The sequence below is a fragment of the Paramormyrops kingsleyae genome, chromosome 16 (genome assembly GCF_048594095.1).
Source record: "Paramormyrops kingsleyae isolate MSU_618 chromosome 16, PKINGS_0.4, whole genome shotgun sequence".
Classification (NCBI taxonomy): Eukaryota; Metazoa; Chordata; class Actinopteri; order Osteoglossiformes; family Mormyridae; genus Paramormyrops; species Paramormyrops kingsleyae.
The window spans coordinates 19631134-19645582 of NC_132812.1; the positions used below are offsets into that span (position 1 = coordinate 19631134).

General features: G+C 39.8%; 1 protein-coding gene across 6 annotated transcripts in view; it reads right to left on the minus strand.

The window, feature by feature from the left end:
* The window catches only part of LOC111834117 (SLIT and NTRK-like protein 6), a 56374-nt gene extending 42606 nt beyond the window's left edge, over positions 1–13768 (minus strand). For 4 of the 6 annotated variants that reach the window (XM_023793073.2, XM_072700706.1, XM_072700705.1 and 1 more), the window contains exon 1: positions 13704–13768. Coding sequence is in view for 1 of the 6 variants with exons in the window: in XM_072700701.1 (XP_072556802.1) it covers positions 13704–13731 (28 nt within the window). In the remaining 5 variants the exon portion in view is untranslated. The remainder of the gene's footprint in view (positions 1–13703) is intronic. The other 2 variants (XM_072700700.1, XM_072700701.1) reach the window with 2 other exon arrangements.
* Positions 13769–14449: the final 681 nt, after the last annotated feature.

Sequence of the window (14449 nt, forward strand, 5' to 3'; positions counted from 1 at the left end):
TGCGTGAATTTACTGCAGGTAATCTGATTTCCAGGTTTGCCTGAATTTACTACAGGTAGTCTGATTTCCAGGTTTGCCTGAATTTACTACAGGTAATCTGATTTCCAGGTTTGCTTGAATTTACTGCAGGTACTCTGATTTCCAGGTTTGCCTGAATTTACTGCAGGTAATCTGATTTCCAGGTTTGCCTGAATTTACTACAGGTAATCTGATTTCCAGGTTTGCTTGAATTTACTGCAGGTAATCTGATTTCCAGGTTTGCCTGAATTTACTACAGGTAATCTGATTTCCAGGTTTGCGTGAATTTACTACAGGTAATCTGATTTCCAGGTTTGCTTGAATTTACTGCAGGTAATCTGATTTCCAGGTTTGCCTGAATTTACTACAGGTAATCTGATTTCCAGGTTTGCGTGAATTTACTGCAGGTACTCTGATTTCCCCCTGCAGTCAAAAACATGCAGTTCAGGTGATCTGATATCAAAATTTCCCAGAGTGTGTGATTGCATGTGAGTAGATTCGTATCCCATCCAGGCTGTCCCTGTCTTCTATCACTGTCCTTCCTGTAACAAGCTTTAGCATTAGCATTACCTTTAGCTTGATATGGAAAATAGATAGACAGGTTACAAAAACACAGGCTAGAAATAATAATTCTAATATTTCTGGCTAAATATATTAAGTAAAATACTTTAATTTTATGAATAGTGCTCTTAGTCAACAAACAAATGCAACATCATAGTCTTTAGACTGAATTTATTGCACTTCAGACCAGCCTGCTGGGTATTGCCGGCGGTAATGTAGCCTTCTGTAAAATTATATCTGTCAGCTTTTTTCATTTGTGTGCCGAGTACCATGACCCAGTATCCACTTGAGCGCGCCTGTGTGTCACATTTAAAGAGGTACATTTAAGCTCCTTGATGGAAAATGTTGTTTTGTGGTCGCGCGGGACTGTAAGTGCTTAATAACGTAAGGGATTTCAGACCTATGTTTTTGGGAAGCAGAACCATGAACACACTATGCTACACACACATTCTGTTCTGATCCAAATTAGTAGCGATTGCCATCTGTAATGATACTGAAATTTAAACTGGGAATTGCAGCTAGAGTGGATGGTGAGAAATCAGTTCGTCAGAACAACAAAATGCCAGTTAACACTTGAAATTTTATTGTACAAAGATGGAATTTATAACCTCAGTCTCTTGTGCTGCAAACAAGGCCAGTTACCGTTCCATCAAGTGTTCAGGTTTTTTTGCTGGGCTATTACAGTGAAGGAGTTCAATACAGTGTCTTTAACCAGTAGTTACAGCGCAGACCTCTTCCTAAACTCTCTGCCGATGGTTTGCTGATGGTCTGTTCAGAACTTTCTTTGCAAAAAATCCACATATTCGTGGAACTTTGAAAACAATGAGTTTTTGAAACTTGACCTGTGGGTCACATTGCGCGTTAGTATGTGACAGATGTAGAGCCAGTGGTTGATTTACTAATAGTAATAATCTAAAAAGGCATTGAGAGAAATATGGTTTATAACAGTATTAGCCGATCTGATACACAATTTGACGAGTGGATGCCTTGGAGAATAAATGTTTGTAATAATTATATATATATATATATATATATATATATATATATATATATATAATGTGCAGTACCAGTGTGCAGTACTCTAAGCACAAATCAGCTCTCTCAGACGATGCGACTTACATAATCGTTTGTGTAAATCCACCACACAGGGATCACATACTTGCTATATTTAAAATGTTTTCCGCTGCAGCCCAGTTTGCATATTCATGCTGTTACTCTACAGGCTGACTACTGTTGCAAGTAAATAAGTATGATAAAGTTATTTTATGGTCATTGTCCTGATCTTGATTGCGTTTGTGAGCAGAACATGGCACTTTCTATTAAGATACGGCCAGAGGCAGCACTCTAAATATATATTTTTTACCCTGTATAGACGCATTAAATATTTGCATGCAATAATGTATTGGTAGTCCTATAAAGAAAGCTGTGCCTTAAGGCTCAGTATTGTATGCTAGAAAAAATAAGATATTTTTTGACATTTTATATATATATATATATATATATATATATATATATATATATATAATTACTGTAACTCATTGAAATGTTAAGGTAATTATCTAACTGATATGGCTCATTTCCAAAATTACTTACACTGTGCATGACTGAGATCAGAAATTCCTGCCATAACTCCTTTAGTGCAAATGAGTGGCTAGTGATTCTGCTTTAGGCTTTGATATTTTAATCAACCCTGTTAAAAATGGGTTTATAACTGAGTGGAGTCATCAAAGGTCTGCATCCTCAAATATTAAATTACCAGTGAAAAAGTGAAAAAATAAAATTACATAAATAAGATGACTGACTTATTGAGTACACTAAGCTACAACTCTAAAACTTTTTTTTTCAGAGAAGAGTGGTACTCATTGACTTCCAGATCAATAAGATGAAGTTTTTCTGCTGTTTCAAACATGTTTTTACATCCACTCTGTGAGGGAGTTCCAAGCAATGACACTACAGTACATAACCCATGCAGAGAAAGACAGGGTACTGTTCCTACCCATAGGACTGTATCTGCATCAGCTCCAACATACTTAATGTTATTTTGATGTTGAAGAGGGCCTCAGCACAGCATCATGCCAATCAAACATGAAGTAAACCAATTAGTAGTGAGTATTGTCTTCTCAACAATACTCAACAATACCCCCTTTCCCATAATGCTGAGAATAATCAGCAATTACCATATACTTACACAGCTCTAGATGAAATGAAGAGACCACAGCACAATTTTTTGTTTCACTCATTTCTCAGTTTATGGGTGTGCAACTGTGAATGATACAGTACATGTTTTTTGCAAACTGCAGCCTGTTTGTCATTAGTGAAGGGCTTCTTCCTTGCTTTATGGGACCTCAGTCCTGCTTCTCGGAGCCTGATACGGACTGTCCTAGCAGTGCACCTCACACCTGCACTTAATGTTTCCCATTCCCTTTGAAAGTCAGTTGATGTCATGTTCATGAGGCACTGCCTGGATAAGTTGACGGTCTGCCATTACAAAGTCACTTCTGCCCTCTACTTATATATATATATATATATATATATATATATATATATATATATATATATATATATATATATATATATATATATATATATATTGGAGTGGTCTCTTATTTTTTTCCAGGTGTGTGTGTGTGTGCGTATATATTCCCACCCCATGACATTATTCCTACAGTTAAATATTGAAGTAATCATTATTATTTTTTCCATTTTCATGAGACTTACCATCACCCTATATTGGACAGCAGTGTGGAAGGTGGATGGATGCTTGCATTTTAGCAATAACCTGATGACTAAGTGTTTAATTATGAATGCATTCCTCTGGGCATACACTGTTTGAAAGTAATATTAACTTTCCAAAAGTAAATTTCAAAGAAATATATATACATTGCTGGTGGAATGAGCTGCCATTCAGGTGGGGTATTAATATTGGGTGATAAGGTTCTTTACTGTGTGCTTGTGTGGCCTAGAACTTCATAACTGAACTTCACAATCACCTGTGATGGCATGGCATCCTATGATGGCGTCTTGTGATGGCGTCCTGTGTTGGCATCCTGTGATGGTATCCTGTGATAGTGTCCTGTGATGGCATTCTATGGTTGTGTCCTGTGATGGCGTCGTACAGTGGCGTTCTATGAGGGTTTCCTGTGATGGCGTCGTATGATGGCGTCGTACAGTTGCGTTCTGTGAGGGTGTCCTGTGATGGCGTCATATGATGGCGTCATACAGTGGCGTTCTGTGTGGGTGTCCTGTGATGGCGTCGTACAGTGGCGTTCTGTGAGGGTGTCCTGTGATGGCGTCGTACAGTGGCGTCCTGTGATGGCATCCTGTGATAGTGTCCTGTGATGGCATCCTGTGGTAGTGTCCTGTGATGGCATCCTGTGGTAGTGTCCTGTGATGGCGTTGTACAATGGCATTCTATGAGGGTGTCCTGTGATGGCGTCATATGATGGCATCCTGTGATGGTGTTCTGTGATTGTTTCAAGCTGAAAGTCACTATTGTTTTCTGTACAAACACCCATCCACCAGCTAGCGGTACAGGATGGGTGCTTAATCATACACCTGAGTCAGCAAAGGCCCTGGCTTAAGTAGACAATCCCACTAATTAATCGCAATGTACATATATGTTTGGCCGTATTCTGAGAATACATAGAGAATATATAACGTACAAAGAGAATATATAATATGCCTGCATGATGGATACATAATAAGGCATTGAGAATGAGTCAAGCTGTTCTTTAGTCATAGGAACATTTTTATCCAATTCATTTTTGTCTGATATCATAGAAAACAATGAATAGAGGAGGGATCATATGGCTAAACAAATAAGCAGCATCTTTGCTGCTCTGTCTGTTACTCCCCACCATCAGGGAATGCATTTTCAAGAAGAGGGTTTTCCTGGGAATGATTCATGTTTGTCCATTACTTTGCCATCTACATGAATAATAATGTAATTTGACTGAACACATCTTTTTCTGCATATATAATATTTATAAACTAAATGCGTATTTCATTCAAATCACATTTACAATAACAGCATGCATCAGCTAATAGCAGGCATGCATTACTTATTTATTTGCTGTTGTGTTTATTTTAAAAAATGGGTTTTCTGCTTTGGGGACAAGACAGGGGAACAAAATGGGTTAGTGGTGGTTCTTCAGACCTGGTCTTCAGCCTGAAGCCCTGATTCCTATTACAGTCAGTATAATACTATCTGTCTAAAGCAGGTACATTTTGTCTTTAAATACAGTGGCACCCGCCTATAGTGATCAACTGCTTATATGGATCAAAAAACTTGGGACAGAATCATTCCTATACAAATAATGTTTAAATAATTCACTTAAAGTCATCAAGTAGTCCACTTAGAGTTTGTTTTGGTTCTTTTTATACATGACAACGTATGGAAAAAAATAAAACTACACTGATTCTATTTTATTTTTTTACTTTACTTTAATAATGGTGCGTTCCATTTCGGATCCGAGTTTCAGTTACCGAGATTATGTCACAGCCGCTAAAAACTCGGGAAAACCGAGTTGGTGCGTTCCATTTGTCAAAGAGGTAGCAATACCATGGACCCATATCAAAAAGCAAGATTTTTTGCTTAGCCAGACTTTGTCGGATTTAAGGTACCTCAGTTTAAATGGCCTTTATCTTCGCTCACTTACAATTAGCCCGAACTATCTTAAATCCGACAAACAATCCAACTATCATGAAATCCAATTCTAGCCCGGTTAACTGTTAGCCATTGTTAGCAATATCAGTTGATAACACATTACGCGTGGTGCTTTACGTATAGAACTCCGTAGCAATACGTCTACAGATAAGTTGGACGGTATAGTGTGTGCGACCGATTTAATGAGCCACAAATAAGAAATAGTGCTTAAACAGTATATGTCTAATGATCATCTGCTTATAATGATCAATTTCACCCAGACAGACATGATCACTATAACACTGTATTTCATAGCTGAGAAGGAACAAACCTTGCCTCCAAAATCCATAGGTGAATTATTTGTTAACTTCAGTCGCAAGATACTTTTATTTTCATCACTGAATGGTTATGAAACAAAACGCCACATCAAAGTTAGCTGGGAGATGGTGTCAGATGTTCACAGGATGTTGTTACCATCGCCAGCTGTTCAACCTGCAGTGAACGACAAGGCTAATAAACAGCCAGCGTCAACTGCCGCAGACAGTATTAGTGCACATGTCAGGCACGTCCAAAATATTTACAGATTGGACCACCAGAAGCATTTCGCAAACACTGAGGGTTTTATGCTTGTGGAGAAACAGTAGATCTTCCTGGTCTATCTCAGGGAATAGCCACTGGTGTGGAAAATAATAGTATGTAGACATGAGACACTGGGAAATATGTCATATCTTAAATTTTTCATATTTTAGCACTGGTGCCTTGCTGATACTAGGAAGACTTCACGCTGTCTGTCTCTAAACTACACTCACACACAGACACACAGAACCAAGATCAGACATTCCAAAGAAACAAACCTTTATTACATAAAACCCAGAAGAGAAACTACCGCAATAAATAAACTCAACATTGCTAAAATGAATTTCTTAACCCCCTGTAGTCACAAGAGGTAATCCCAGGTTCTACACTGAAAATTAGAACTGAAGGAATGGTTCCAAGGAGAATTTTTTTTCCTTGACTCATATTTCATCACACATGGCCACATGAAAATTAACACAGCAAGGCCATTTCAATAATTATTTTTAAGATATCTTAAAAGAATGACCACGTTAGTTCACAAGCTCTTCAGTAATTATTAGAGAGACCCTCCCCTAGCAGCCTGGGCAGGTCACGTGTTCCTCTTTATTCCCCAAACGTGTCAGAGAATGTTCTCCCTCAGTTCTTCTTAATGACCTAAATTGGCAATACTCTTAAGATCTGAAGGCATAAAGTATCATCAAGAGCATGGGGGAGGAGCTCAGCCCCACCTCCCTCCAATGCCCCATCCTCATTTTTTCTTCCTTTTTATGTCTTTACAGGATCCATCAAAATGTTCCTCTAACTGATGCCAGTCTTCCTCCCATCTCCTGTAGTCTTTCGCCCTAGAGGCAGTGCCGGCCGGCTGGCTGTGCAGTATTCCCACCCCATAGTCACTGTGGAATTTATCTGACCGTGGTATCATTCACGTAGCAACAGAATGACATTGCTCTCTGTCATGCTCGCTCAGAAGATGAAATCTGCTCCATTGTCGTCTCATGCCACGATGGCAGGAAGGAAGAGCACTCTTACAGCGCACACAGTCCGTCTCAGCATGTGATACTGCAATCCCACAGAGTTTTCTCCTCTCAACTGCGGTCGGTTACAATGTTCAGGTTCTGTTAAGGCATGCTTATGTTTGTGATATACATGGCTAAGAACAAGCATAAATTGAGTGATGTTAATCAGACTCTAATATCACGGTCATTTACATAATAATATAAATAAATTATAATTAATAAATTAATAATGAAATAATTACATGAATCTTACCATAGTTAATGCATCTGACAGTTCAAGAGCATACACTTTCTTTTGCTCTTAGCCTTGCATTGTATATAAAGGCAGAGGTCCACTGTCTCAGCAGGGGGACAACTGGAAAATTCTCCTGGGGGGGCAGATGAGAGCCCAGGTGTGGGGGTTATGCTTGCCAGGCCTGTCTAGGGACGGCATGATACTCAGATGGCTGTCTGTGTGGCCTCTTCCTTCATTCATTAGCACCATCATAAACAGTTTGGAGTTTTTTTTGTAAATATATATCTTTTCCATCCTTCTCTTTTCCTACAGTACCTCCTGTAATTGTGATGTTCCTTCATACGGGTGCTCTCTCTCTCTCTCTCTCTCATCTCACCGAAATGGCTTCTTGTATGTTTTTTTTTTTTTGGGGGGGGGGGGTGGCCTTTTGCAACATATTTTACACAAAGGTGTGTGTTTTTTGTAGCAGACCCAGAGTCTTTGCGCAAGCATGAAGGATTCCAATAACTCATTCAGTGACATACCATTGATGGCCACTGCATTTGATTTGCATTATTTCCTCCCCGGCAGGCTTGTGAAACAACTGCAACAAGATTCTGCCATTTGATAACAGTGAGCATTACCTCGGCGCCGTCATCAGTCTCCGACGGTACAGTGCTGTCACCGGAAGGAACCTCATTCTCAAATTAAAATATTTCTGAATAATGCATAGACTTTCTGTGTAATTCCTTAATGCTCAGGTTGCACATATGCTCTTCATTTTATAATGTATGATCAATATCTACTCAGAAATTACTGCCAGCTTTGAGACTCTAATGTAGACGCCATTATGTCACCATTATTACCTTCATGAGGACATTCTCATTTCCTTTCTCCTTTAATATCAAAATATATTCTGAGGGCAGTTGTTACTAAAATATAGAATGTGTTAATGGCTCAGGTAGTATATTGTACTGAATATTACAGTGCTGCAGAATCGCCATGGCGATCCAGATCCACGTGAGTTACGTCTAATCATTGCACAGATTAATGTGCAGAGAAAGGCCTGAAGGACTTCACAGTGTTGTTTAAATAACCTTTTTAATTAACTGGTTTTGTAATTGGTTTTTAAATGTACCAGTACCTATGCTCCCTGCTGATATGTATCTCTCTTATTATTATTTGGAGTGTGTTTTCATGTTATATACAATATTTATTTAAATTTAGCTTGGATATAAAATGGACAAAGCACTCATATCTGTTCTTCATTGGTATAGATATGGGGGGGGGCAAATGGGTTTAATTTAAATTGATCCTCCCCTCAGAGAAGAATAGATACACAATGGATAAAAATGGGGGGAAAAAAACTATAAAAATATGTAAATGAACTGAGGTATAATGAGGTCATTCTTTATTTTCCCTCCGGGAAATCTCCCATTTGTAATACAGGCATGGAGAAGCAAGTCGTAAGTGAAAACACAACTGTGTTTGAACAGCAAGTAATTTAAAATGTGTCAGCGCCTGCCTGGATCTGAATATTCCAGAATGAGTAGCAAGTTCAGCTAACAGCCACTCGAGAAAAATACAGATCTGCCTGTTTCATTTCTTCTTTAAAATGTGGATTCGATACAGGCAAACAAGTACCAACACCATTTGCTAAAGGTTTACATTAAATTGACAATAAGTGATTTGGATAAAAACTAATTTCTTAATGTATTTAGAATCTCTCTAATCCCACTTATGTATAAATGACAATCATAAAAGAAGTTCAATTTTTAATTTAGGCCTAGTTTTACACCAAATATTAAGACATGAACCTCACAGTTTTTTCCACCTTCTCATCTATATTTGTTTCTGTTTTCTACGGTGGCTTTCCTCTGGATACTCCGGCTTCCTCCCACAGTCCAAAAACATGCTGAAGTTAATTGGAGTTAACAAACAGTCCATAAGTGTGAGTGGATCCCCGTCACCCTAAACAGGACAAGTGGTTACAGAAAATGCATGGATCATATGCATTGTTCAGCTGTCACTGTCGTTCCAGCAATTAGCCAATGACATCCACAGAAGAAGAATGCACAAGGCTTTGCCTGCAGCAAAACATCCATCCATTCATCCATCCATCCTCCAACCACTTATCTAATATGGAACCTTGGGGAGGCCTTTCACCTATCCCCGATAAAACGAGGCAGGGGACACCCTGGACAATACTTCTGTCTAAAAAGGGGAAGCCAGCTAACCAAACAGCATGTCTTTGGCCTGCAGAAATGAGTCAGAGTACTAGGAGAAAGCTGTCAGAAAGCATTCCATTTACAAACGTCTGTTAAATATACAGAAATTCCTTTGATGCATTGTGCTGTGCAGATGTTTGCCCTTGTTTTTGGTTGGTTATCACATCTGCGGATCTCTTGCCAGCATCACCACCTGCGGGGTCTGCAAATTTGGGACTCTGCCCTCATCTCAATTCAATCCCAACATGTAGGATACCTCTTAGGCACACGTGTGATAGATCATGCCATTCGAATCTAGATTGATTCAACTAAATATTGATATTCTTTTATTCTTACTTATATTTTATAAACATTATCTTTAACAGCTACACACATTCTGTACGTACATACATAATGACAGGGGGTCTATGAAAATCTCCTGCAACAGGCCAGAAATTTGTATTTAAACGTGTCTTCAGGACATTTGCTTAAAAATGATGAATGATCCGATGCCAATTGCTATAATGTGAGATTTAAAAATATCCCCGGCCTTTATATCCAAATCTATGACATTTCAGTCCCTGGGTCACTAGGTCACCTATTTGTCTTGTGAAACTGGTCCCTGCTCAAAAAGCTTTAGCGGGAGAACTTGGTTTGTCTATCAAGGACATCAAATAACTACCAACATAAAAAGCAAAGAGATTGATCCAGGCAGTTCGGCGGGCTGTTAAAGCCATCATTTCCTCCCTTCTCTGTTTGAACAAAAAGATTTCAGGTGAATGGAGGAAGCAGTGAAGCCCTCCCTCAAACATTGTGTATGCTATAGAAACACCAGCGCTGATGGATCTGTGTGAGTGAAGGGGTATACAAGGGGCACTTATCTGTGAAGAAAATGGACCAATGTGTGCTCAGTAATATTGATTTAGAGTCGCTCTGCTGACAAATCGGGCCAAAGTATTTATGTGCATGTTGAGTGATCTGTAGGTTAAAAGTACAAATTATTCTGCTTTTTTATTAGTATGTGTTTCATAGTCTGTTTCGGAAGCATCATAACTACGGTGGATGTAAGTATTTTTGTCATTAATAAATTTTAAGCAAGAATCCTACCTAAAACAATTAGACATCAGCTTGAATTTCTTGATCACTGAACAAAATAACATATAGCGCATACGCAGACCTCTGTTAGAAACAGTCAAAGAAAACAATTCAGACTATTTTAGCAGCATATTCTCCATCAGCCCTGATTTTCATTTGTTAATTATAAAAAATAATAATGTATGTTTCATGAATTTATCTTTCGACCCCGGATAAGGCTGCAGGAGGCTCCATACGCCCCCTACAGGCAGATTTTAAATACAGGCAGCTTAATTTCTTTGGACAGCTGAATTGCTGGAAGAAACCCAGCCAACATATAGGAAGTAGCTCTGCACCAGGTGGAGATGGGATCCAAACCCCTTGTCCTGAAGGAGCACTGCAGTGTCAGTGCCCCTTGCATTGCCATGACTCCCACACTTTCATGCATTATTCAGCTTTTTATGTTTTAACAGTCATGAGCAAGTTCACAAAAAATCACCTAAAAACATATATAACATATATTTTAATGCAATTTTTGAACTATTCATTTAAGGATACCGTGATACATAAACTACATGAAGTATAAAAATGTTTCCCATTCAAGGTTAAGAGTTCATTGTAATTTAAACACTCAGTGAAGGATTTAACCCTGGTGAAGTCGTTAATATTTATTTATTTATAGAAGCACATTTAACTTGAGACATTTTAACACTGTGCTGCATAATATCTCTTTAAACTGATTTATCAAAGTATATAGTGATTAATATGTAATGATTTACAATTACATTATTCAGAAAGGGGAATTGTAGTGGAAGGTTTTCAAGCCATAAAGTTGATTCTAAATGTGTTTAAAGTCACAAACCAACAAACATAAGAACATAAGAACACTATTGTCATTCAGACAAGTTGATCAATTATCTCCACTGAGGCGACTGGTTTGCAAACACTACACCAAAACACATTTTTTACCTTGCAACTGTAAATTCAGAGGTTGATAGATTATTTATAGGAGGTTTTTGTCTCTTATGACTTGTTCCTTGTAGCAATGAGTATCTCACTGAAGTCCATCTTTATGAGACTCCTACTGCAGCAAACCAACCATACATCGTTATCTACACTGCAGCAACAACCATACATCGTTATCTACACTGCAGCAAACCAACCATACATCGTTATTTGCACTGCAGCAAACCAACCATAAAACGTTATCTACACTGCAGCAAATAAACCATACATCGTTATCTACACTGCAGCAAACCAACCATACATCGTTATCTACACTGCAGCAAATCAACCATACATCGTTATCTACATGCAATTTCCCACAGCTGAAGAGTCCTTCGATCCATCCAACCATCCATCCATCCATTTTCTGAAACCCCTTGTCCCATTCAGGCTCGCAGGGGGTCCAAAGCCTATCCCAGAGGCTACGGGCGCAAGACAGAGAACAACTGACCGACCCATTGCAGGGCACACTCACACACCAGTCACTCACACACCAGTCACTCACACACCAGTCACTCCTACACCAGTCACTTGTACACCAGTCACTCGTACACCAGTCACTCGTACACCAGTCACTCACACACCAGTCACTCACACACCAGTCACTCCTACACCAGTCACTTGTACACCAGTCACTCGTACACCAGTCACTCATACTCCAGTCACTCGTACTCCAGTCACTCGTACACCAGTCACTCATACGTGCACACCAATGGGCGATTTGGGAACTCCATTTAACCTCAGCATGTTTTTTGATTGTGTGAGTGGAGAAGGGGACCGGAGAGCCAGGAGAAAACCCCACGATAACGCAGGGAGGACGTCCAAACTCCATACACACGCAGCCATGGCAAAGACTCAAACCTTGGTCCCAGACGTGTCAGGCTAACCAATGCAGCACCATGTGTGCCTCCTCGCTGAAGTGTCCTTCCCTTTAATTGCAGAAGACTCCAGCTCAGTATGGAGCCGGTACTGCAAGCCCGTGACTGAAGGCCGCACCACGTTAGAAGAAAGCAGAAAATGCAAAGTGTCTCTTCATTTCCCCAGACGGACAGCATGTCACGTCCCAGAGGCAATCGTAGCGCTCCAGCAGAGGCTCAGTCACATTACTGAAGTGGCACAGCTGCAGACCAAAATTCTGCCATGCGATTGATGGGTCTATCAAACCTGCGCCCCCACCCCCAACCCCAACCCCCCACCACCTGCTGTGAAGGTGCTTGGCATTATTGACTACATAATCAGACATGTGGAAATTAGAATCTCCGGAAACACTGCTGGTGGCAGCCAAGCGCTTCACTCAAGCCTCTTCTTAACAGTTCTTACCCGACTTATTCTCTTCGATGGAATACCTACTTGAAACCTTACTTGCATACATGAGTGCCTGCCTTGTTATTTTATTCATACATCCATCTCCCAAGCTTTTATGGTGATCAGCTTTGTGGGGGGGGTGGGCTGGAGCCTTCATAGGGCATCATACAGCACAAGACAGGGCTGGATGGGACGCTAATCCATCACAGCGTCATCGTTATAATATTATAAATAGAATTGTATGCACATAATCAACAGCAATGGCCAGCTACCATTATAATATAGGTAAAACATAGCTCTGCTTATTGCCACACACACTGGTCCCTAATTAATTTTGTAACTGGGGCAATGGGTCTTACGTAATATTTAGCAAAAGACTTGGCTTCTTCGAATACTGGTTCAGTGCACAGTTTTTTTTTTTTTACATTAAGATACAATGACGGCTATAGGTGTATTTTATACCGATTTGAATTTCATTTGCTTTGGGACACACTGTTACTTCTTGTGTGAATGTTTATCCATTCAGGGGAGCCAGGGAGCACATGTCACGTAGCGGGATACACAGCAGCAAAATCACAAAGCCCATCCACACCTACAGCCGCAGACTACAACCCATTAGCCTTGAAAGGCGACCAGGGAACCTGGAGAAAACACCCAAACTCCCTTCCCCGAGCTGCGGCACGGAGATAAACCCATAACCCTGCTGTCACACCAAAGTGTTATTGACTTTTTTGCCAAGCTTAATTAACAGTGGTGTAACTCCATGTACCATCCATCCTTGTTCCATAACCACTTACCCAGCAAACAGCTGTGGGAAGCCTGTAACTGTTGCCTGGAAACACATGGCATGACATAGGACATGCAAACTCACATACATGACAGCGCACAGGCAGATATAGGGGGTAGGATCTCAACCTGAAATCCATTGAGGGGTGAGAATGAGCCCTGAGCCTCTGTCCCGTCCAGCACCCTCCCTATTCACTTCCCCCTTTGCCCACTTTACTTGTCTTTACAAAGCTTGAATTTTATGCATGGATTGAGAGCCATTCATTTAGGAAAATGCAAACAAGTTCATATCTTACTTTCATGGTTACTTAGCGCACAAGGCATCCTCCGTGTCTGTTCCTCATACACGTCTCCTAACACTAATAAATATAGACTGAAGGGCTTTCAGTGAATAAACAGAGATATTTTCACTCCTCACGAAATTAGGCTGGGGATTTTGGTGCTTAATGCTCAAAATACCAGAAGCCAGTTGCAAATCAAAATTAATCTTACTGACATCTCCACTCACTTAAAATACTGCGTAGTATTTCCTATCTGTGGGATACAAATTAACTTCGAAAGAGCCCTTAAATATACCCTCTGTAACTGTCAGATCTTATCATGTGCATATGGGCACCTGCTTGTTCAAATACAGATTCTGTATGGTTTTAATACCTCTACCAAGTAGGAAATGAAGTGACATTTTCATAAAGGATTTCTAGATCAATAAAAGCGGTGTAATTATTTTTCTTTTGCACAAGCTGAAGCAGTTGCTGTACTCTCATTCCTTTAATGTCAATGTATCAGGTAGTTACATTCGAGGAATAAAACATTTTCCCTTTCATTCGAACATGTTATACATAATGGTAACAGATGCAAAGAAGCATGGCACTTTCTATTAATTTCAGGGACTCTTGTTAATGAAAAAAATATTTCATTGTTATTTATAACCAGTTGTTAGAGGATGGGAGTACGACTTCTCGGAGCGCAGTGCCTGATGCTGCAGAAAAACCGTAATATTACACCGTGACTTTGTAAGGGCGTATTCTGCATGACCTGCCCT